This window comes from Dendronephthya gigantea, unplaced genomic scaffold (genome assembly GCF_004324835.1).
Source record: "Dendronephthya gigantea isolate DGI-Jeju-01 unplaced genomic scaffold, DenGig_1.0 000031F, whole genome shotgun sequence".
NCBI classification, from domain to species: domain Eukaryota; kingdom Metazoa; phylum Cnidaria; class Anthozoa; order Malacalcyonacea; family Nephtheidae; genus Dendronephthya; species Dendronephthya gigantea.
This window is the reverse complement of record NW_021163041.1, coordinates 2,119,713-2,145,761: the sequence shown is the minus strand read 5'-3', so window position 1 is coordinate 2,145,761 and position 26,049 is coordinate 2,119,713. Positions and strand designations below refer to the sequence as shown.

General features: G+C 36.7%; 2 protein-coding genes across 3 annotated transcripts in view; one reads left to right on the top strand and one right to left on the bottom strand.

Annotated features, from left to right (window-relative positions):
• Positions 1 to 215: 215 nt before the first annotated feature.
• Positions 216 to 20,134, bottom strand: LOC114524656 (diacylglycerol kinase eta-like). The gene is made up of 34 exons (XM_028545803.1): positions 18,961 to 20,134; positions 17,644 to 17,697; positions 14,026 to 14,091; positions 13,332 to 13,412; positions 12,160 to 12,261; positions 11,455 to 11,581; positions 10,864 to 10,976; positions 10,641 to 10,766; positions 10,361 to 10,483; positions 10,011 to 10,076; positions 9,689 to 9,771; positions 9,327 to 9,435; positions 9,038 to 9,177; positions 8,639 to 8,729; positions 8,418 to 8,518; positions 7,987 to 8,089; positions 7,513 to 7,626; positions 7,365 to 7,449; positions 6,670 to 6,813; positions 6,075 to 6,360; positions 5,567 to 5,677; positions 5,259 to 5,355; positions 4,939 to 5,000; positions 4,731 to 4,776; positions 4,542 to 4,610; positions 4,413 to 4,460; positions 4,052 to 4,183; positions 3,757 to 3,878; positions 3,273 to 3,381; positions 3,019 to 3,120; positions 2,647 to 2,754; positions 1,582 to 1,690; positions 1,130 to 1,269; positions 216 to 904 (listed from the first exon to the last, which is right to left on the bottom strand). The coding sequence occupies exons 1-34, from the start codon at positions 19,102 to 19,104 to the stop codon at positions 737 to 739; spliced, it is 3,681 nt and encodes a 1,226-aa protein (XP_028401604.1). The 5' UTR covers positions 19,105 to 20,134; the 3' UTR covers positions 216 to 736.
• LOC114524657 overlaps positions 15,930 to 26,049 on the top strand; it is a 32,506-nt gene continuing 22,386 nt past the window's right edge. Inside the window, exons 1-2 of one of the 2 annotated variants that reach the window (XM_028545805.1) lie at positions 15,930 to 16,109; positions 16,255 to 16,293. The gene's annotated coding sequence lies outside the window, so the exon portion shown is untranslated. Of the gene's footprint in view, positions 16,110 to 16,253; positions 16,294 to 26,049 lie in introns of those variants that run through there. The other variant, XM_028545806.1, reaches the window with a different exon arrangement.

The window sequence follows — 26,049 nt, the reverse complement described above, 5'->3', positions numbered from 1 at the left end:
GTCCATGTAAGCTTGAAATCTGCATGTGCGAGTCTTATTTTGTTGGGAATTTATAAATATTTTTTTTCGCCAAATAAGTCTCAAGCATACAGCCTGTATATACACCAACTCAAGCACGGTTCTTGCATGCATGCATCTTCCTAGTTTTCGTATTAAATTTATTTCACAATACAAAAAAACATGCACACAAGAATTTATTACATATAATTCATTTATAAAACTCTCTTTATACCTGATAAAGTTTACATGTGTTAGGAGAAACCAGCCTAACAGATAATAAATACTAGCAATCATTTTATTATTACATTTAAACTATTATTGCTGCGAGAAATTTTAATAGAGAAGATAGTCCATCATTTGATTTGAGTAGAAACCGGAAAATTGTGTGCCGAAAATCGTCAAATAATCAATTAAAGAATGTATGCAGTGGGAATTAAGCGGACAGTACAGCACGTGATGAAAGTGAGTCCACATGTTATGGCATTATAACTTTTTTATAAGAAATATTTTGCTATTCCTGGAATCCAGCCCTTGCTTGTAAGCGCACCATGCATATATACACAAGCAGATCTCATCATGCACTGCTTAAAACCGGAAAGTTGATAATTGTGCTTTTCATAAATTATGATTTCTACTCTGACCTAATCATGGACAAAACCCCGTGACTAGCTACTACCCATCTCTATTAAATCCTCGCGATATAGCCGTCCACATTAGTTTATGTACATTCATTGTTCTACTGACTGTCGAAGTCTTTCTCGATATCGAGGTTTTTTATCTTTAGACGATTTCCATGTTCTGTTCTATCGATCAACAATGCTGTACTGGGTGGAAGACCTCCACATAAGCTTTTGATGCTTCGAAGAATTTTCTTTCTGTGTTCTTGCTTATTTACCCCCATATCCTGTAATGCAATATATATGAATTCAATAAAAAAACTCATTAGTTCAGAACCCTGTGGCAATGCATGACCCCGACAGCACAAACCGACACAATTATATCATTAAGGCTAAGCCCATGCATGCATAATGCTGTTTTCTTAGCATTTCTATGGAGAATCAATCTGTTTAATATGACTATTCTAATTATCACATAAATTTATCACCAAGTATACCAGGAAATTGGTTACCTTGAGTTGTTCTTTATCGAGGTGCAATAAACGATCTCCTCCGATGTCGGACAAAGTAAATACTTCCCTGTATTCTCCTAGACCAATACTCTTTAACCATTCGCACACCTCCGATACTCTCCAAAACTGAATCATTCCACCTAATGTTTAAGAAATAAAAGTTAAATTATATTAGGAAAAGAACATTAATGTAATTGTATCGAAGAATAGAATTAAAGACGCTTGCATGCTCGGCACGAGGTTTCAACCATTTCTTAGAAGCGTTTTCCACGGTTTAATTTTGTTACCTGGAAAAAGTTTCACATGATATGTGTACACTTAAGATATTTTCTCTAATCCTTTTGTCAACATCCTCTATAATTGAGGCCCATGCATTTAAGGAACATTTTGACATGGCGACACTTGTGTCAAAACTGTCAAACAGCAAGGGTAAACTGCATGATAAAACGTACCAGCTGGTGCTGTGTTTGCTTTTGGTAAGTCAGGTCTTTTTGTCATTCTTAATCTTCCCAGTCCAAACATTCCTTTTCCTCTTGACAGAGAATTCTTATCAGTCTGCAACTAGAGCATATTTTGCAATAATGACATGCATATGTATACAGTATACTATTACCAACTCGATCGTGTGTGATCTCCCTTGTAGACTAAGGTAATACAGATTGGCTAATGCAACTGATACAGGTATATATTTATATAGTTAATTTAAGCAATCATTTCGTGCCTATTTTGTATTACGATTCATTGCTCGATTTCGCTCTACTTTTCAGAAGCGAAAACTACAAAGTTTCAATCTGCTCATGCAAGTGCGTAAACGGATCCTACGTGTCATCGTTTTTACTCTTTGCTAGATGATTTCAGTGTCTTTATACTGTATTTCTATATAGCGTTGTCAAATCCGACTTATTATGATTTGATTTTTTGATAAAATTAAAAAATATTATGGCTTATAGGTACACGCATGTCTATCTTTTACTCTTACATACAACAACATGATTATATTAGACAGTAATTTCCGCGAATTATATTTTCCACGAATTATATTTTCCACAAATTATACTTTCCACGAATTTGACCACTCAAAACAATTTCCACGAAGATTCGTAATAATTTTCATGAATAATAATTCTAGCTAAATGTTAATATTCAAGTTGAAACAAGTACCCATAGGAAGGAAGTCATTATCTCAAAAAATTCAAATTAAGAGATCACTTGATTTTATTGCAAAAACATCATCAGACTATGTACTAACCATATCATAGGCGGCCCGGTCAATGCGGGTACCACATACTATCGTATAAGATATATATGATCATGACCATATGTAGTACTAAATCTTTTCAAGTTATTATCTCAGTTACATGCTCAGTTACATGCTCATCTCTTATAAAAATCTGTAATTACTATAATTATAGCCCTTCTTGGTTGTTTTTGCTGTCTATACATATGTTATTAAAGCTGCATGTGATTTATTTGTTTTTACCAAATATAAATTTGTTGCACCAGTTGGATGAATATACCTCTTCACTAAGAGAACCCAGTCCATGAATCTCGATAACTCTTCTTATTGCCTTCCGTGCCTTTTCCGCATCTTCGTTAATACGCTCGCGTAATTCAGAAGACATTGGCTAAATGGAAAAGTGGTTTATTACAAAGAGAAGTATATCGTAGTTCTGTCTGCTTTTGTTTTTTATTTCACCCTTGGCCGGAGCTCGTGTCGTGACAATATATAAAGCCTATGAAACATGAAAACCTAATGACTTCTATTAAGTTAAGGACTGAAGTTCATAACATGTGGAGAAAACGTAATGTACTATAACAAAGACTCATCATAGCACTGCGCATGTGCATGCCACGACGCATTTATTATCTTATACTTTAATTAAACATACCGGACGCAAATCATTCACTTTTGTTTCCATAAACTCCTTTACGTTTTCCTCGAAAAATTTCCCCAAAGAAACTAATTCAGAAAGATCCAATCTTGACGCACTCTAAAAGTAAATTACGTCAACATTTGGCACGTAGATGGAGCCAATTATCGATGCAGTATTTCATGCCCCAGTATTATATATATATTCGTGTAATCTTGTAAACTATAAATGTTATATTTGATGCATAATACGTGCAACCGGGCGCCACAAACCTCTGCAAGCTTTCCTCGAGGAAATACTCTATTGAGTTTCATTTCCAGACTCTCAGCCAAAGGAAGAAGCCTCTGATGAATTAATGTATGACAAACACCAACATGAATACTAGAAATATAATTTTGAAAATACGCATGTTTTAAATATATAGATATTATTTAATAAAATTCTACTCGATTTCTACTTCAAACAATAATAATAAGATCATGCAGTGCATCCAGTACAAGCTATAGATCAGGTTTTTACCGAGAAAGCCTCATGCAACCACCGAATTCTTAAAATTTAGGATTGTTCGATTTGTCACACCGAGCATGGCGGCATGCAAAGAAATTTTGGGAATCTTAGGATAATCAAGACCCTCAGTGATTTTTCTAATAAACGATATTTTTATATAAAAGCACTTTTGAGTAAGTATTCATTTCTCAATTCTGTTTCACAGTCCTGACATCATACTCTGTTTTTCCTATAATCTAATTAACTTACCATTTTATAAGAGCTCTCAATGATACAATCATTTGCTGCATATTTTCTTCTTCTGATAGATAATTTTTTTCGTGTTTTTCTTGCTGAATGTCAGTCCAAGATTTTAACGTACTCTCAAACTCCTATTAAACAGCAAAGAAATATAAAGTTACACATTGTTTATAGTTACATGATGCATGTTTTGGAGCTGGGGCGCTTTAAATTTTGTACATGCGATCGTGTGATTGAATTAGAGTCCTATGCAAAGAAGTGTTTGGGTGTTTGAAGGCAGGAAAATTAAAGATGGATCACTTACTGCATCTCGGACTAACATCTGCGCTCTGTTTTTATGTACAATCTTTATAACACCGGGGGGTTGCATCCAAGGTTCACCATCAATTTGTACCGGCACTGCCTCGTCTGTGATCGTGATTTTCACAGACCGACACTGAAAGAAGCGTGAAACCATGATTAGTAGCCATTTGGGAAAAATGACTTCCAGCTAAGTGATGGGTTTTTATGAACACTTCCGTCATTTAGGCCCCTTTCTCGTTGGAATTTTTTTTTATCAATTGTTTTATGGTAATTTGTGAAAGATTGCAATGGTGAATATATCAAATCAGTTTGTTAGTTCAACCAAGAGTTAACTTCCAATATATGAGGACCATATGATATACCTGAGCCGTCCGATAATATGGCATTCCACCAAATACCTTAGCCATACCCTGTCAAATAAAACGATCGTTTTTCAAAATTATAATTTAAACAGGGAGGCTCACAATTTCCTGTCATGAGATTCCACCTACCATTTGACTTGCCGAAAATACAGCAACAACCTCAACTATTTTGTCGTCAAATGACGGCGTGGTAAATCCCTTTAAGAAAAACGCCAATAATAGTACTTGAAAACATAGTTTCTCAAAAATTCTTGCTAAAAACACAACACAAAATTGCAAAATTTTGGCAATATAACTATAAGTATGATATGTACTTACATCATCATTATTCCAAGAGCCCCAGAAATTTGAACCACCCATATAACTGAGAGGAAATAAAGTTATATTGATTATAAAGCAACTAGTATGTTGTTGACTAGTATATAGTTATAGATAAACCTCCGACATTTATTGAATATTATTTTCACTTTATAGCTTGTTTTAACTGATATTTGTTGGCTGAATTTACCAACAACATTTTGATTACCTTGGTATGTTAAGAACAACTATCCCTATGAGTCGTGGGACATGCAGTTTGTGACCATCAACCTGAATGGATTATTTGAAAAATGATTTAGTTGTTTTTAGGCTGGAGACGAAGATATTGATATAGAAGTATATATAGCGACCAAACATCAGCTCAGGGGGCAGTTGTAAAAAGTCAACCAAAGATAACGAAACTACAATCGAAGATTTTAGAGTTACGACTACAACTTAACTATGAAATGGGAAGTTTAAAATCTAACGAAGTAATCTGGTTACAAATTTAAAAAATGAAAAGAAAAATGCAATAGAAAACATTTTCACCTCGATATGCACGCGCTGATCTAAGTTCTTGAATGAACTTTGTAAAAACTCTTTTCCTCCAAGCATACCGTAGTGGATTTGGTTAAGTTTCCGACTCCTGTATTAAAAAAACACGTCCCGTAAATAAGTGCAGTTACTACCGTGGTAACGTGCAGAAGGGTGAGATTTGAGGAGTGGTAGAGGTAAATACCATTTGTTCCCACATGGTGTTTTATAAATTCGATGTTTTTACAATTCAGCCTATGCTGCTCGTTCTATCTTACGGACATTGGCAGCCCCTTTCAACTTCCACACGCCCCAGATCTTACCTAAACTGTTCAGGATTTTCCTCTCGCTTAAGATGGAATTCTAAGACAACTTTTGCATCCATACCAATACTGAAATAATTATTCATGACGCAACGCTCCGTAAAACCCTCACTGAAACAAAAAAGACTCAGAGTCGGCATCGCGTATTTAAATACTGCAGTCAACCAGTAACTGAATTATTGAGCAATTACTTTATCATGCAACATGACCGCAAGCTCGGTTAAAGGCAAATCCTATGTAGGCTTCCTCACTAGGTCAGTGATGCTCCCCCCGGTAGTTAAACGCTACGACCATGTCAGCGAATGACCGTTGACGGTTCCAAGGCCCGCTGAACTTTTCGTCCATGCCCTGTCTATAGAAGCATTCCACTCAACTATAGAGTAATTGAACCGTGTAATTGAACCCCCATGGTCCCATTAGAGACCTGAGTTTGCCTGGTGAATTTGTGGATCGCAGTAGCATTAAAAAATGAAGATCTTATATATAAGGAAATTAAAAAAAAACTTACACAGACACAAAGTTATCTGGAACGGGACTTGCAGCTGCACATAATGTATCAACGTTAGCAATTAATGCTTTGTAAACCATTGAACTTCCAGGGCTATTCGACTCGTTCACTTTCTCTTTGAGAAATGCCTTTGCTATGATTGTTCCAGGAAAATGAACTGTTGCTTTCGACTCGAACTTTAGTTCATCTTGTGTTGATTCGCTACGTTGTGGAGAAGATCTACTCAATAATCGAGGGGAGTATCTTTCAGGGTATAGTAATGTTTCACTGCTCGCTTCAGGAATATCTAAAATAGTTAATACGGAATCGTTTTATTGTCTGTTACGTTAAAAAAAGGAAGAAAAATATTATTTTATATAATTCTTCTAATAATTGTACTTATTATTGTAATTGTTAATAATTGTATATTTTATATTTTTATTAGATAGTTTGTAGCTACTGTATATAAAAGTTAGGGTGTAGGATATTATAGATGCTTAAAGTTGTTCAAAAGACTTGTCAAAGGATCAACTTCCCTACCGGGACTTTTTGACGAATGTGAAGAGCCCAGGTTATGCTATGCCTTGCCTATGATATATGATAACAATTATCTTACCAGATAAACTCTGTTGATGTTCGTATCGATTGTCGTCTGTTACGATATTGGGTATTTGTGCATCGAATGCTGTAGTCGCCGCCATCACAATAGATTGAGCAAGATCATTACTGTTTACGGTCTGAGCATTTTGTTCGTCTACGGCTGAAATATGAAATGAAAAAAATTCTATAACTTACACTGAGAAACGTGCATGTAACATATACAGATAAAACCCAACAACACCCTCTCCTCAACAACACCTCCCTCTCATCCCCACCTCTAAATACCGGTTACCGTTACCACCTTGAACTAGCCGTTTCTTTTAACACCTCCTGACAAATTTCTAATCCAGATCTATTACTACATCTGCTGTCTCTGGATTTAGTGGATTACTACATTTCTAATCCAGATCTATTACTACATCTGCTGTCTCTGGATTACTACATTTCTAATCCAGATCTATTACTACATCTGCTGTCTCTGGATTACTGCATTTCTAATCCAGATCTATTACTACATCTGCTGTCTCTGGATTACTGCATTTCTAATCCAGATCTATTACTACATCTGCTGTCTCTGGATTACTGCATTTCTAATCCAGATCTATTACTACATCTGCTGTCTCTGGATTACTGCATTTCTAATCCAGATCTATTACTACATCTGCTGTCTCAGCCCGTGTATGTCTATCGTAGGTTGAACGGATAACTTACCCTGTTCAGTGTGATCAATAATCTGCCGTAACGCTTTCTTCAAACTGTTTGCTCTGGACATTAAAGCGTCTCTAGGAACGAAGACCTAAAATGGATGTGAAAATTAACTTCATGGATTTTATGGATTTAACTTTAAAATTTCTCATACCTTCGGTCTTCCTGATGGACTAAGTTTACCACTTTCGGAAGGGTTTTGCACAGCTTCTGCTTCAACATTCAATGTATGAAGTAGTTGGTCCAACTTGTCGTTTAGAACAGAGCACTATATGAAATACACGCTGAATTGCAGATGTGGGCAAACGTGACAGATAATTTTCTATAGATAATGGATTCTTTATTTCAAACAAAACATGCACAAAAGCTCAGGTACGAGGTTAGCACAGATCGTACGGCACAGGTTACACATGCAGGCATGCAGGGGCTGACCACGGAGATGAAGTTGCACGATTACTTTTATTGAACAAGTCGAATCACTCTTTTGTTAAAACGTCTCGTTATTAGAGAAAAACAGGGAGGTTTTTTGTTTATTTTATTTCATTTAGTAATCATTTCCTAAACAAAAAAATAGTCAATCGAGGGCCAAAATAGATAAAAATTGTTGTGTTTGTAACGATGAAGTTACCTTTTGACTCAGTTCATCTGGTTGGCCGGGTTGGTTACTTTCTTCCGAGGCTGACGCTGCACCAACTTTGGATACTAGAGTCTTCACAATGCCACACAGTACTCTTAAAATGGTGTTTAGAACAAGGATTTCGTTATAAAAAAGCGCAATACAAATTCAAAGGAAAAGGGACCAGTAATGCATGATAAACACAGGACGACCCCGTAAGTTTGTATTGTATAGGCATGAATTTGCTTCTGCCATAGCATAGCGATATAGTATAAAATTTGAAAAATCGACCAAAAACCTATAATTTTAATCTATATGACCCGGTGAGTGCAGAGAAGACTAACTCTGTATGGGCGAGTTCAAAAGCCCATGTCCGGTAAGGTCATTCATGCGAGCAAGGATAACGTTTTAAAACCTTTCCAAAAAACGCTAAGGTCTTATACCTGGCTGACGAAATAACTTCAGTATTTTCCTGCGAGTGCATTATTCTTGATAAATGCTTTCCAATATCATTTTCCATTGTATTGAATGAATCTTCTGAAGGCTGAAACATAAATCATAAAACATTACAGGGAATATCAGGGATAAATGTTAACATAAAGGTACATTATACGCGATAATGCAGAAAAAGATAATTATAAGCGAAGTAATTTATAAGATATACCGTGCTGGATTCCGCATGAGAAGACAGAGAATAGGTAGAAGAAGGACGACTGGTTGTCATCTCTTTCTCTTCTTGAATCATTATACTCCATCTGGAATAAGGAATGGTATATGTATCCATGCATGCATCGATTAAAATTGAGCCATGCAGTTGTCGATTATAGAAATCCAAGCATTATATAGATGAAAAAGATTGCGCTGTGCATGATGATCATGTTCATCGAGGATAAGCAAAGAAAAATGTCATGAAAACATTTAATTAGAATTCAAACACCCAAATAAAGTGCCGGCTAAATTATGTTTGTGTAAAGATCATGCAATCAAAGAAACAAACATAAGAGCTATAAATTCAATTGGGATTATCATGGAGGTAACGAAGACGTGAAATTTCTACACTGACCTGTCAAGCATCTCCGTCTTTGCTCCTTCAAGGGATTTGAGTAAATATGGCAGTGCATTCGTATCGTAAAACGTTGCTCCCCAACGTAAAACTCGAGATAGATCATTGCCTGTCCCAAGAGGGAGTACACTAATCTGGCACTAAATAAGGAATGCAGTTGAAATAAAATGACTTCGCTGACTAAGGTAGCTACTTTACTTACACTGAGGCTTATAAAGGTAATGGAAGAGTTAATTAGATGGCAAAAGTACCAACAAAGCATGTCAAACATTTACATCAAGTGTTATACCTTTTTTATTAAGTTCATTCGATCAATTTCAGTCATAACCCAGCCTATGGATCCATCGCCTCCACAAACCAGAATTCGGAACAAATCAAGGTGTTGAAACAGCTTTAGACTAACAAATACAATATATTTCAAAGAATTCAGTGAGATAAACGACATTGGTACATGCGTTGAACTTTGAAGTTGAACTTATTGGAGTTATTATTAGTTGAAGTTGAATCATATACGATTAGTATACGAGTTTTATTTGGTGGCATTAAAGGTCTTTTATAGAATTGAAAGTGGCATTCAATTCTGGACATTTAGCGGGAAAAATTGTTAAAAAAATTGTCAAGTTAATAATAATAAAACACACTATGTATTACCCTTGTGCTGGCCCACCAAAACTTAAATCAAAAACTTGTGCTGGATTTAGTAGCTGTTTAAACTTTCTTAGAAATTTAACACCCTGAAGGAAAAAGAACCAAAAATGTTCGAATCAATGATTATCCAAAAGTATCAAATATTCACCACTATAGACCATTTCAGTTTGAATGCTAAAATGGTTAATTTGCATATAAGCTGAAAAGGTCTATTGCATAAATATCCTCAAAATGAAATATCCAATTCTTTCATACTACTTTGGTAGGCGCACGTGACGTTCAGGTGCATGTGTATACAATTAGGTATATATGTAGATTACTATACCTGATTATCACCACTTCTAGTATTTACAAAAACTAACAAAGGGTTACCATGAGGAGGTCGTTTGGCCTGAAAATAAAAAAGAAACGTGTTTAACATTTCACATTAATGTAACTTGGATGTAATTGTTTTGTGTATAACAAAAGATTATGGTCAATATATAGTTATCATTTCCAATTTGTCAAAACCTTTTAGACCGCAATATTGCGACGTGTATGTGCGTCTAATTGCATGTCGTCGCTCAGCTAGTGAAATGGCGCACGTACTTGAGATGTGATAAACTTATTTTCAAATTTCTTATCGAATCTGACAAATCACGCGAATACATGCACGTACAAGTGAAATAGTCTTACCTCCATTAGCATTCCTGGTTTAGAGGAAAACGCCAAGTATGTCGGAGGTAAAATTGATAAATGATTCTCACCCAGCGAGCATTTAGCTCGTGCTGCCGTTGGACTTTCGCAAAAACTATGTACCTAGGAAAATTATATGTTATTATCACTAATGACTGTTTAAAAACCCGTAACACCAGGTATTTATATACATGTAGGAAAATTTTAACTTATATATAGCTATAGTCGTTTAATACAGACCATTTAAATCTGAAAGTTTTATATATGTTAAGAGACTTACAGATAACCCGCACCAGAGACATTTTCTATCCTGCGGGTTTTTTCTTCCACCACAACTTTTATCACACACATAACATTTTGATCCAGGTGGTATGTTTAGCTGCATCCATTGGTGAGCCATTGCGAACTAAATATAAAAAAAGGAAAAGTTAGAGATTTAAGAATAAAGAGATTAAGATCACTGTATATATAATCTCTTCAAACTGACTATCACTGCTACTTACTGGATCGTTGTATTCACTGAGTTTTTCTTTGTTTCCTATCGTTTCAAGGGAGGTCCACTTGCATTTGTCTACAGCGCGTACAGCGCAATGTTTATGCACTGTGTATGTACACACTGTAAGTGTGAAAAATGCAAAAGCACAAAATCAGCTAGCATGAATAATAAAACAAAATAGCACAAAATCAGCTAGCATGTATAATTAGAACGTTCCTTCATTCTTTTCATTCAAGTTGATTAATGGAATCTCTGGAATTGCATGCAGAGGCGTATATAGATTGCATTCCTGCTGCATGCACACTGCATGGAGAAAGGGAGTTCTCGCAAAATCGGTCTCAGTTTGGTCATCCATCTTTCTTCCAACTTACTATCTTATCTTCTCATGCATTTAGTTTTAACACGTCGGTAAAATAGAAACATTACAAACGAAGCAAATAATATTATGATAATAAGAAGTCGGGCGGAGGACGCGTACACCAGAAAAAGCTCTTTATATTATTGCATGTGATATGATGCAGTTGAATTCAACATTAACCCGGTTTGATAATCTCTTAAATTTTTTTCAAAAATTGCTCATAATTTACTGTTACTGCACCTTCGCATGATAAACCTTTCGATGTAACCCCAGGCAACAGTTCACCGCAGACATTACATAAGGTAGGTCGGGAATGAGAGCGTGAATACCAGTTATGACCATCTGACAAACGATCCAGGATATCGGACTACAAAAATATTGCATAGATAAAATTCAACTAATTCAACCATTGATAAATGTGTGATTGCTCATATTTAAATCAAAATGGACATTTTCAAACGAACGTGAATGGTATGCCTCCATTTGATGAAAATTTTACACGACAAAAGCGATGTTCATTCATCCGTTTGTCTTTGATCCCACATGCAATTCACTTTTTATAACGTTCATAATATTATACTCCTATTTTTTATACACTACGCATGTGAGCACGCATGCACGATTTCTGGTTCACTGATGAGAACATGCAGGCCTGGATATTGTTGGTTAAAATAAACATTTAGCAGTCTTCTGCACGAGAACAGCATTAAATACTTCCAAAGTTTCGAGGTTGCTTTTGCTTTTTTTTATACATGCATCCCATATATAGTGTCACTTTTTCAATGGTACACCCTATAGCTGCACGACTGGTAGTGATCAATCCGTATAATCATCAGTATAGACGTTGAGATTTAGATTGAGGGAATTATGGCTACGATGACGTGAAAATGGAGAATAAATGGCGTTCCCATTAATGGTTGTGTTATCGTTATAAAAATAACTTACATTGGAACTCCTCATTGTGATATTACGCAGTGCAGTTATCCACTCTTCCATTTCTCTTCTTGTATCACCGCATAATATTAGAGTCAGGTAAGGCATGATGATCTGAAATTTTCATAGGAATATTTATAATCTAGCTTCTACATATATATTGTAATCAAGCCTTTGTTAGAATCTGATTGCTTTAATATCATGTTAAATTCATGCATACAGAAATATTATTCTATGGTGTTTTACATTTCATTCATCCCAGCGCAATGTTTTTTATTGTTCACAAATATTTGACAAGAATGCAGCCAGCATTGTTTTCTTTTAAGTTGAATGATAACCATAAATTAAACTCGTGAGGCCAAGCAATATAAAGGCCCACATGCACCGACAGGGCGCGATTTGGAAACAAGTTTTTTACTTTTGAAAGCACTGAAATAAATTTTTACCAATCACAATATTCTTGTATACATTACTTAACGTTATAATAGCTAAATTTTGACTGCTCTGGCGTCAATAGTTTCCAAATTTCGGATTCAGAAATACGCTTCTGAAAACTCAAAATTCGTGTTGCCGCATTGCGTTCGATATGTGTCGACCTTAATTAACGCCTACAGGATCTGAGTGGTCGATTGTTAGGGATTGATTCCCCTCATTTACGCCCCAGATAAACAGAATTACTGATTACATTAAGTGCCCTAATATACCTATAAGTGTGACATCTGTGGGCGCGAATCTAGGGACGAAGTGTTGTCGAGTAAATATCGCGATCATGCACGGCATATAGACAAGACTACGGAACGACATGCAACTATATAAATTATCATTACTTGCGTACGTCGTAGAAAGAAATTTAAGCCTGCTTTCCACTTACGTGTTTTTTTACGCGTGGAAAACTATGGGTCAACAAATGCATACTAAAATATGCGGAAAACTAGGTTCTTTCGATTTATTCACCTGGCTTTTTCAAATATGACATATACAAGGATGAAGGATTTAGACATTTACGTGCGTGTACGTGCGTATGATAAGAGTGGAATGCTTAAGTGGTAAGCAGTAATTAGTTGGGCGCCGCGTATGTGAACGAAAGAAACATTCTGGCATGCAGCATAATGATTGTACGATTCGTTTACGTTTTTAGGAAATATTTTCAAGCCATAATTTATATGACAGAAAATGTTACTTACAGAAAAACTGTTGTTGACATTCTTTATACTTGTTTCAGCCACACTCGAATTCTGTATATCAACTTCAGTAAATATTTCTGCCTATAAATGAATATTAATGATTTAATACCATTTAGTGTTTATTTTATAACCTATATAGCTATTTTCATTTTCGTATATCGTTTATCGACCACAGGCTGCTAAGTATTGATGTACAGTGTCGGATATAAACTAGCGTGAAATATACACCGATTGAACTGACTATATAGCATCTCATATGTATACGAGTATCTCGCCCACGGATATTCCTGTATAATTATCGCCCGCGCAAGAGTCTCGTAGGCCTAAACCGGGGGCGAACAAAAAGAAACGTCATTTAACAATTGAAATCTTTGTGAGTTTCGATTATCTGATGGTAACTAGAGAAAAACACTTACGTTAATTGTTATCTTAGCCATTTCATCTTATTGAGAACCAATAATTAAAAAATAGTTAGGAAAAAATCAAGTATACATGCAGCTTTGAGTTATGCCATATAGTTTTTGTGGTTAGAATTACATATAATTAATATATATATATATATTATATATATATATATATATATAATATATATTATATATATATATAATTATATATATATATATATATATAGGTATATCAATATCAAGTATCAATATCATTCACGCTCACGGATGACAAACAGTCAAACACATACCGTGGGCTCCTTTGCATAACACAGCTTTCTTTTCTCTTGCAATCGAAAATAACACTTTTTCCATCTCTAAATACAAAAGCATTTTAAATTTATAACTATCAATCTATACCCATATTGCAGAAAAATCAGTGTTATAGAAAACTGAATTCAGTTTAATGTCCATGAAAAGAATCATTGATGAGATAAAAATAGTTTCATGTGATACAATTCACATTCAAGTAATTGACAATGTATAAACAAATATAGATTACATGCACGTGTTTTTGGGACGCAAATATCCGCCTTCGCCGTTTCTCCAAAATAAACATCTTATTTTATAATGCAGTTTAATCGTGAATTTTTGCAAAAATATCAGTCATGGCTTCTAGAAAATGCTTTCACATAACACTGAATTAATGAGAGCTGGTCGAGGTAAATTTAACATAAATTCTGCATATACCACTACTGGCACTGCATATAAAATCAAGAGAAGGCCATGCATGCATATACAGTGCATGTAATGTTAGCAGTAGGTAGTACTAGGTGCAATCAAACTTCTTGCGAGGAAAAACGCAACAACCTCATTTCCCATGACTTGCTTTCTCTTATAAAGAAAAGTACCATGCAGTGTATGGGGCTGTGTGCCCTCACCCCTTCTGACGTGCCAGACTTTCCTTAAAAGAATGTTTCTTTTTGAGATCAGGAAAAAAATTATTTAGGAAGAGATTAGACGAGCGTAAAGTAATTATGCACGAAGTAATTAAATTATTCTGCATCGTGGACTGCGACACTGCCAGGATCATTTCATTCGCTCATTTCTAAACCTTAAAATCACACTAAGCTATACGATTATTTAACTACGATAAACTACGATCATACAAACAACCCTTCAGGCATCCAGCGACTAGCAGCAAGTAGAAGAGCACAAAAAAACTTAATTCCGTAATGAAGTATCATTTTCTATAATCTATACGTCAATGATTAAAGATCCTTCCGGTATGAGTTCTTCTATTCGCAGTATTTGTCACATATGGCCACATATGGGTCGTATTGTTTTGCTATCATAATGTCCTAATGAATAAAAACTGAAAAGCTTCCGGTATTTGTTATTACGCATAACTAGTATTTGTCACACAATCTTTGCGATATTTTTCCCATTTGCTCGCTCTTTTAATTCAGTGTCCGCTGCAGGTTTCCGCCGTGGCAAAATAATTATGTCCCGCGAATATTTTTTGCTTTTAATATTTTAACTAAGAATTCTAACGGCCATTTGGGAGCAAGGCCTATGAAGAAAGGTTCCTCTTGAATAATTTCTTCGGTTCAGCGCCAAACGGATGATGGTAGATCAAAGGCTTCCTAAAATCTTTGCAAAGATGACCTTCTATCTCGTTGCAGTATCATGTAGTCATCCAACTAAGCAATATTACGATACAGAGATGGTAGAATTAGCAAGCTAGCAAAAACTGAAATGACGTAGGATAAGATCATACGAACAGTATATACGCATATTGCTTTAAAAAAAGGAGTCCTCCAATAACAAAAAATTGTGACAAAAATCACTGACGTCATCTTGACAGTCATGGCTAAGACAGTGCGCTAAGATGACTCATAGATAAATGTAGTTATGACATGACGCTCGACATGATACATGTTGATTTCAATAAAAGTTGATTCCCAACTTCGTTCTGTGCAATACTCAAGTCTAATTTGTCTAGTTATTTGTTTCTACTATTTCTACTACGATAAAGTAGTTTAGTTTTTTAACAGTTTCTTTTTTAATAAAATTATCAATTTTATATTACTATCTCCAGAGTCGGGACACGCAATACCCAAAGGTGGGGACCTGAGTGTCTGATACCAGTCTCCTATCCAGCAGCGCGTCCTGCGGCCAAATTTTTTAAAGCACATGTTTTGCTGTTGAGAAGGAATTATTGGTGTAAAAAAGTGTAGCTTTTTAAATAAATTATTCTTAACCTTTTCTGATCGTGGTGGATGAATTGCCATTGGCCTATATATTGTTCATTTCACTACTATATTTTAATATGATTTATCCAGGACATGCGAAAATGGAGGATTATTACATACCATGGATTGTTAGTTTAGAGGTTTGTTTCAATTGTTTGCACTGTGTTTGCACTGTATTTTATAGTAAAAACAAATATGCACGAAAGCGTCTTGGTAATGGCTGACAATGTGTAGTTTGTACATGGTAAGGGATTTTTCCTTTGGAGTTTATTTTGTGATTTATAGAAGGAATTGAAAACTGGGAATTTCAAAGGAACAAGGCAGGTAGGCTAAAATTCCAATGAGGGGTATGGCTATTCAGATGGCACTCTAAAGTCCATGGACACGTTAGAATGCTTGCAGCAATAGCTTATGCACTTGCAGGAGAAACAAAGCATTTAACCTTGAGCTATTTTTATACTCCCTCTGTTTTAAAATGGATTTCCACCCTTGCATTTTGGTCAATAAACACCTGATAATTTTATCCATTAGAGGAAAGTTATTGCAAGCTAAAGCACATTTAAGATATATTGCTGATTTAATTAGTGTGTAATAATAAACATTTTCAAGAAACTTAATACTTTTCACTCCGTTCAAATTTCATACCATAATATTTTAAACATATCTTATATATTTTATCATGCAGATAATACTAGCCAAAACCGCTTGTATGCTGGAATTGCATCACTACAAACTGACACTAGGGTGTATAGTTCAACAAGAAGATACAATGCTATAATTTTAATTACAATGTTCTCTTAAAAACCTTGACAATGTTAGTGAGTTTGTTTGTACAATTGAGCTTGACAGGTTGGGTTTGAATTTGTGCATCTTTTGTTAACTAAACATATCCATCTGTCATCTGTGATAAATAGTGTAGGTCAAGATTAGAGAGGTAGTAAATGCTGTCTGTGTACTGTACGATGAGTTAGGCAGTAAAGATAGTTCAAGCTTATTCTGTTTTTCCATAAATTGGAATTATTCTTCTTAGAACATGTTCATTTTTTGTTCTGTTTGACTAGCATATTGTAGCCAATAGAATTCTGATGGTAAATATGGCAACCAAAAGTGGGCACTTGCAATATTATTTATGTAAATGACCTGCCACTCGAGATGTGTAGGTAAAAATTGTCCCTATCGACATATATGCATTAAAATCGACTTCTTATTTTTTGTGAGGAAAAATATCAAAACTCATGGGTAATGTAGTACAGTACAGGTGTCGACAAATTAATAATTAAAAATGAACAATATTAGAAACAGCATTAATATACATTAGTTTTTCTGACCTTATATAACAAATTTGTTATATGCACTATCTAACATTACTGTTTCTTTCATTTTTCTGAGAATGAATTGTCAAAAACAATAAAATTTTGTATTTTAACTGTTTTGATTTTAGGCAAAAGGTGGATAAAGATAGTTTTCTTAAATTTGAGTTTTTTCATTAAGAATATGCTAATAACATATGTGTTGTCTCAAAGCAATTTTCCAACCTGATGAGCCATATAAAAAGTAATAACAAGCTACAATGCGATGCAAACATGATACAACCCTCAAATCCTATCTGGAAATAACCTGCATGAAATATGTTTGAAGTTCAGGCAACCAGTTGTTTTTTATAGACTAACTTACCTGGAAAGATCCAGTTTTTTGCTTCATATTCAAAAAACCTTGTTTGATATAGCGCTATAAGAGGAAGGGCAAAATTTAAGCTTATTAAAATCGCTATATTAAATAAACACAATATTTGTATTGTCATTTTTAATATGTAAAAGAGACACGAAGGCATTATTAAGAAATTTTCCAGTGCTGTTAAACCTGCGAGTGGATTATATATAGCTTTAAAATTTTCATTTTCTAAATAACATCTATATAAACGGCCTTTATCAGTTAATCTATAATCGATATTATTGGTGAATAGCAGTCAACCGTCCGCCCCCAAGCAGGTGGTTGTAAAATTGCGTAGGAGCAGACAATATGTATATAAACGTATAAATATATAATGTAAATATCTCTTTTAACTATTCCCAAATTTTCGCAAAAAAACAACGAGTTCGCATTCAAACATTTTGGAAATATAGCTGCATGAAAATCGGGTTGAGATACGAACCCGTGAATGTTTATTCAATAGCAAGGTTATATTAAATATAAATTGAAATGGCATGAAATGGCTACATTATATAGTGTCGCCAAGAGCAAGGGAAGTTTTACTGACTTTTAAGATGATGATAACGCACTTTCTATTAAATTTAGCCCAATACTCCCTTTACATCCGGTTAGGCTCTGACCTAAAACACCGAAGATGCACGCCGTTTTTCATAAAGTACAAAAGCACTAAGATTAAACAAAATTGCCATTGCTTGCCCTATTATAAACCGGCTCCACGATTAACAAATAGGTACTTGCGAATTGTGGGATTGTTAAAATGCATCTACGAATGTCGGCTATATAATTTATATATGAACCCATACTCGTAGAATCACTCCCTAGACATAACATACTGGTATTTATGTGTACAATTTACTACGAAATCATTTATCAAATATTCAACATGGCACAGACACAGTGCTTTTAGTATTGCGACATATCGTACTGGCCAATGAGCGTGATAACTCATCCCTGAATATGCCCGAAATAGGCCTGATATGTCCAATACGTCCAGCATACTGATCCTCAGCTTATTGAATTGATCCCGGTTAAAGTTCTCATTTGAAAGCAGCATTGTTGATCTTTGTTGTACACCGTTTGCTCATATATGCCCTTGTTCGCAGATACATATTTATAATCGGACATAAACTTGTAGTGATGACAGAAATCAGTAAAATTTATAAGGAAACTGTTGAGATTGAATGTTCGCCTAAATAGGAATCATTGACAGTCAACTTTCAATACGCTTATATTGCATTATTACCGTCCATACGTTAATGTATATATATATACTTCATGTACCTTTGACTTCATTCGCTCTGCTGTAAGCTTTCGGTGACGATAAAATTTCGGCGATTCGTCTGAATCTGAATCTGTGGAGTCATTGTAGAATTCTGTAGTCCCATCCGTGGGCAGATCGAACGATTTCTTTTTTAATGAAACCATTATTCCGTTTTCTTTCCTGCTAGGAAATAATATTCCTGCTCGCCATTTGTTTCAAAATATGCAAATGTGTGCGCCATGTTTATTTCATAACGACCCGACCAATCAGAGAGCGAAAAGATTACATTCTCTGATCATCATTATTAATACATGATCAAGCTTGATCTTTAGCTCTGCGACATTTTTTCTTTAACCAGCTGGAGTTACGTTGAAAAGCGCATATAATCATGCATATAATGTCATTGCATGTCCTCAACACCCAGAGTGCTAAATAGGACAAAGGTGAAATCCGAGTGTTGTGCGTGGGATATTACGTCAAATGGATCAACTTCCGCCAGCCGCGGCCAAAAACGGAAAACGTAAGAAAAGGTTTCATTCACCGACTCTAGAAGTTTCTTTATGTATTATAAACTTTTAAAACTTCAAAACCATCGTTCTGTTTGTCAACAGTTACGGCAGGTGTATAATTTTCCAAAAATAAGAGATAATGTTAATTTTGTGGGTAGCTTAATAGTTAATAGTAATAGCTAGTAATTTCCAAGAGAATCGCCAAATTTCTGTGTAATTGCTTCTTTTCCTTTATCTACTTATTATTGAGTTCTTGTCAAGAAAATATATACTCACGCTGCAATATTTGCGTGAAAAGATTTAAGTAATTTCTTCATGATAGCGCCTGCTGATAGTGTATTTCCTTCAGTCCGGTCACACAATACTGTAATCTTCTAAATGCCTGTATTTCTTCATGTCTAAGAGCTCACTGACATGCACTCAAACTCGTTGAGTGGGAAATGACAATCGTCTTATAACTTTCAGTTAATAGCAGTATCTCCACTCGAATAAGAGCTATATTTTCAGTGTTTTATCTTAAATCTTTCCATCGATTAAGAAAGAACTTTCTCTCGCTGGTCAGTGATAACAAAATTTATTTTTTACACGGCAGTGAGTGTGAGTGCATCTTTTGCAGTGTTGCAAAAACGGTTCAACCTTCCTCCGGTAGGATTTCAAGTTTTGAAAACCTTCCTCAAAATGGCATTACGTCACTGAGTGAAGGGCAGCCAGCATAAAGAAATATTTGGTTTTTTGGTACATGCATGTGATCAATTAGAGTGTTCAACTTTAAAACTTCCGCGTACCCGCAGCTTTTTTACAACTCTGACCTTTTTAGTGTCACTGTGAGTGAGGCGATAAACTCTCATTATAAACGCGTACAAAAAAGTTTAAAGTTCCTCAATTTTGCACTCTATATATGGTTAGAAATTTTGACATTTTACTTCCAGACTAGACAGCGTGGGAGGTTTACGGCAGGCAATTCTATATACTAAAATTACATAATGTATAATCGTATACAAAGACAAAGTGCACTAACTTTACAAAATAGTCTAAAAGATTTCATCATTATATTTGACGTTGTGCATGTAGGAACTGAATTCTTGACATTTTTATGAGATTTAGGAAACTCACCACCGCTGCGGTAGTAGCCTATGCGGAAGTAAAAGCCGACGTCATTCCGTAGCCAAACCACAATGTTTTTTATATATGGCGATATTGGTCAAGCTTTTGAGCCATGTCATTTTTAATAATGACACCCATCAACCAAACTTTTAACCGGCTAATTATTACTGGCCCCGAAGTTTAGTCGGGGCATTAAATCAGGGCATTTCTCGTGGAAAGAATTAAGTAGTATCCTGAAATTGGAAGTTTATAGTTATTCATGCTTTTCTGATGCCATATAAACTCAAATCAGTTTTCTATATATATAGATTTCATAGTGTTGATAAGAACTCAACCAATAGGTTATGACTAAACAAGCAGCCGTTTCGCATAGGAATATCTTATAAATTACCTCATCTGGCAAACACAAAATACGCTTTGAAGAAAACACATAAGATACGCTATAAAGAAAACACATGTAAGGCATGAACTGTATAACCTACAATACGTCAATACATGCATCGTTGTTATCGCGAGACTGAAATATGTCTCGGACCCTGTCATAAATCCATCGCTTGATCTGGCTGAATAAATGTACATCAATATATTTAAGATTTAAATACGCAAAATATAGTTAACGAGTTTTTTATAACTGACCCCAGATAGATGAGGTTTTTCAAGATACCACTTTGCAGTTTGAAAATCGGTGAAATTGTTTCAGTCATTGATCAGTTTAAAAAAAGCTAGTATCGTTATGTATTTAATTCTTTTTGCCCCTCTGGGTTAAATTGTGTGATAATCTCTTGTCAACCCGTTCATGTAGCTAGAGCAGTGTGTGCTGCCAATGGAGACGTTTAGACTTCATAATATTTCCATGTAAGAAACTGGACGTCTTTGTTATCAAAGATCTTCCCATTGAAGATCGTCTTCCGGATTCGACGTTAAAGGCCCTTGGAGTTGCTGGCAAGTTTGAAATGCTTAGCAAGATCGTTGTTAACCTTCCGAACCCCCGACCAAAGTTAGTATAGCAAAACTGTTTGATCGATTGCAGTTTTTTGCCCCATTCACTATATACAAAATTATTGCAAAAGACGTGGGCAGCTGGAATTGGTTGGGAGGGCAAAATGCTAGTCGATCTGTCGGCAATGAGTGGAACATGGGTATAAAGAAGCTGAGCGACTTAAACGGGTTTTGCAGTCCCTCGCCGTCTTCGCTTGTCAGGACCCACGGACATCTGGTCTTAGCTTTGCAGCAGTGTCAGAGATAAAAAAGGTCACGAAGCCACCTCACAATTAGTTCGCATCCAAGACCCGGCTGAAGTCAGTTACTATCCCGAGACTGGAACTCATGGAAAGCCAACAAAGCATCGTATTGGCCACATCAATCCAACCAGAGTAGGATTTTCAAACTTTTCGTTGCAAACAGAGTCGCAGCAAAAGTTCAACGACATTCAAATCCTCTACAGTGGCGAACTTTAGGTCCAAGTACAACAGACAAAAAATCAAAAGGAGGACAACGAGGAGGAAATTCAATCATGAATCATGGGACAACGAAATAGCGGATATTTCGCCGGAAAACTCCACAGGAGTGGAAACGGGGAGACGACGAAATAGCAGCAAAGGAACGGCATGACTTATTCAAAGAACAGTTAGAATACGATAAACCAAAATTGAAACAGCAATCACAGCACGAGATGAAGATGGAAACGTTGCGCAAAGAACCAAGGGAAAATACAGAGTTCGAACGCGAAGTTACCAAAGCTTATAATATCGAAGTTCAACGGAACGCCGGTAGATTGGTTACGGTTTTGAAACCAATTCGAAGCCGAGATTGACAAGGCTGCAAGCTCTCCTATTTAAAAGAGCTTGTGGATCCAAAAGTGAAGTCTCATATTGATGGGCTACCATTCTCAACAGAAGGCTACGAACGCGCGAAGCCATATCTTAAAGACAAAGTACGGTGACATAAGTGGTAAACGCGTATATACAAAATATACCTTTTGAAATTGACAGATTGCTCAATACTGCAATTGATGCTAATAAGCCAGTCGTTTATCCTGCCGTGATCAAGGCTGGGGCGGTTTATCGGTTAACTGATAAAAATCGGGGTTTTTTAAATATCTGTTTATCGGTTTTTCATCAAAAACCAAGAAAAAACCCGAAATTACAAAAATATCGGAAAAAACCCGCTGCGGCGGATAAGCGCCGGTATCGAATCAACTAACCGCGTATTTTGATTGATTAACAAATGTCTTTGTTTTAAAAGAGCGGTTTGTCGGTTTTATCGGTTTTTATTCGTTTATCAGTTATTTTTAAAAACCGCCCCAGCCCAGCCTAATGTAATCGTTGATGTAAATGGTATAAAATGTTGCGCTTTAATCGATGCAGAGGCAGGTAGTTCATACGCTTCGTCAGCGCTTTTGGACACGATCAAAGCTGTAAAGTAAATTAAAACTCGGCGAATTAAAATGATGTTTGGCATAGCAACAAGAATAAAAAAAATTATGATCTCACGGTAAACGAAACAAACAAAAATTCAACATTAAAACAGAAGTGACACGTGTTGAAAAGGAGTGAACTATTAACCGTTAGACAATCCAAGATATGCGGAAATTATTGCTAATCATTCTAACCTGCAAGACATAATTATGCACGACAATGATCAAAAGGAGCGGCTGCTCGTCCATCTAATTCTAGGGACTGGGGACTATTCGAAAATTCATACCGCAACAAAGCTTGGTTCTCCCGGTGAGCCGGTCGCAGAGCTCACTAAGTTTGGTTGGACGATTATGTCCCCCGGTAAAGAGATTGATCTGAACAACATGTTTTTGACTCAAGTACATCGTGAGGATTGAAGATTCAGCTACGGGCGATCAACTAAATTTTTATAAAGCGCAGCGGCGAGGGTTGGTACGAGACCGACCTGCCGTGGAAGGGAATGCCGCAGAAACCACCAAACTTGGAATCGTTTACGACGCTTCGGCACGTGAGGGAGAAAGGAGAAAGCACCTTCCTTGAATGAATGTCTCCAAACAGGACCCCCTCTACAGAACGATCTCTGGCAAGTGTTAGTTTGACGCTTCCACCTCGTTGTCCTCACTAGCGACCTCAAACAAGCATTCCTCCAAGCACGTATCTGAAAAGAACATCGTGATGCGATCGTTTTCACTTGGTTTTTAAGATTTAACATCGAGAGTTAGTGACATTTCGATTCACCACAGGCACAGCATTGTTTGGGTTGTCGCCCTCGCATTTCCTCTTTGGGGGCGTTATTCAACTAACAAATTATCAGCAATATTATCCGAAAGTCGTGAAAGAAATCAGCAAGAGTATGTACGTTGAGGTGATTCTGTTGATAAAGTGGAGCAACTAAAGGAAAACGCCATTGATATCTTTCGGGATGCTACGTTTCACTTACATAAATGACACTTCAACATAGCAGAGCTCGAAATCGAAGAGACGAAGCCCACAAATCCGAAAGGATCGTTAAGGTCGCTGGGGTTGTCGCAATTGCAGGGAGACGAGACATTTGCCAAACAACAATTCATCACAAAGCCAGGTCAATCAGCAATACTTGGTCTCACATGGAAGAAAGACAAAAACGAAATCAAAATCGAGTTTCCTGCTGACCTAGCTAGTCCGTCGAAACGAGGAGTCCTCGGAAAGATTGCGAAAGTTATGATCCTCTCGGATTTCGCCCATTACTCCGCAAGGGAAGTTCTTCTACGGGGCGCCAAACTGCCTCGTGAGTTAGAAGCTAGATGGACGGCGTGGGAGAAAAGCCTACTAGACAACGTGCCTGCGCCAAGAGGTCTATAGCGAAGCTCCGGGAGCCAATTGAAGATATACACATTCGGTGATGCGAGTAGTGAAGGAGTGGAGCAACGGTGATAGCCGTGGTCCGACAAGCTGAGTAATGGCACGCATGCAGTTTGCCAAGAAAAACCTTACATTACCCTGCCTGGAGCTCGTGTCGGCACACATGGCAACCAACCTCGTTGACAACGTCCAAGAAGCATTGGGAGGATTCCTGGTGAGCCAGGTATTTGGATAGTACCGTGGCCTTACACTGGATCAGGGGAAATGGAAAGTTGATACAATTCGTGGGAAAGCGAGTAAAAAAAATCCAGGAGTGAGGCTACTCAATGGCGACACGTAACATCACGCGACAACCCAGCGGACCTTGCCAGCCGAGGAAGTGACGCAAGCAAATTAGACAAGCTGTGATGGGACGGTCCTGACTGGTTGAACGGTCCTGACGACGAAGACGGCTGGCCTCCGAACATCAAAACGCTTGAAACAACAGAAACGCAAGTTGAAGCGAAAGCAGCCAAGGAATTGTTCTCACTGACGGTTCCAATGCAAGATGAATTAGATCAGCTTCTTAAGAGATTCGAGTTTTGGAAAACGACACGAATTACAGCAACAGCAAAACGATTCGTGGACAATGTGAAAGACGGTCGCGAGAACAAGAACATCGGTCCTTTGACAACAGAAGAAACCAGCGAACAAGTCAAGTTCTGGGTAAAGAAGATCCAGGCGCGTAACGAAGGAACCACTAAATTTATGAAGATCCAGAGCAATATATAAGACTGGAGGGAGCACATTGCTTACGTGGATGGAATGCAAGTTTCTTGATATCGAATTATCCTTGAAAAACAAACCTCTAAGCTACGAAGAAGACGACATTGCATTCAGTTGCCGCTGTTAACGCCAAACACCCTGATGCTCAACAGACCAAACAATATCCCAAAGTAAGATTACCACGAAGTAGAGGGAAGGGACTTGCGAATAACAGCAAAACCTCTGGAGAAATGCAAGGATAAGTTATGGCGATGATGGACCGATGAGTACCTAAAAAGGCTGCGATAAAGGTACCAGTTGAAAAATAACAACAAGCAATTCACGTTGCCGGAATGTCGGTGAAGTAGTCATTATTAAATCAGACGAACGAGATCGCAACAAATGGAAACTTGGAATAGTCGAAGACCTAATCAAAGGACGAGATGGTGTCGTACGCGTGGCGAAGTTGAGGGTGGGTAAAAGTCACCTGGAACGTGCCGCGCAGCATCTCTACCCCTCTACCCTTTAGAACTAAGTTGCGACGACATATTCAAACTGGAGAAGAACGGACCGATCCTATATACGCCCCGAAGCAGAAGTATTCAGACCAAAGCGAGATGCCACCGTTGCTGCAGAGTTGCGAATTCAAGATACTGTGGCCAATGAAGATGATTAGATCTGGTCGTACACGAAAGACAGTATAGAACCTAGTGCTTTAGATTTAAACATATATTTCGAACAGTTACGTTAAAATTAGGAGCGTGTTGGAATTTTTGGGGTTCAATTTTCCACGGGCGGAGAGAGAGGGTCGGCTGAAGATCACTTTCCATCCACGAAAAGCTCACACTCCTTTAAAGACAAAGTAAACTGTTAAAATAAACCAGACCCAAAAACTACCCAAAAGGTATTGTCAGTGGCTGAATTTCTGAGTTTACGAAAGGTACAAAAAAATTGA

What these genes read in the sequence shown, in the direction of transcription:
- LOC114524656 (XM_028545803.1), bottom strand. Translation starts at nt 19,104, where the DNA reads ATGGTTTCATTAAAAAAGAAATCGTTCGATCTGCCCACGGATGGGACT. An exon ending in ATCAGCGCGTGCATATCGAG is followed by an intron (nt 5,001 to 5,258) that starts GTGAAAATGTTT and finishes TAATCCATTCAG; the next exon opens with GTTGATGGTCACAAACTGCA. An exon ending in TTGAGAGCTCTTATAAAATG is followed by an intron (nt 3,382 to 3,756) that starts GTAAGTTAATTA and finishes TTATATTTCTAG; the next exon opens with TATTCATGTTGGTGTTTGTC.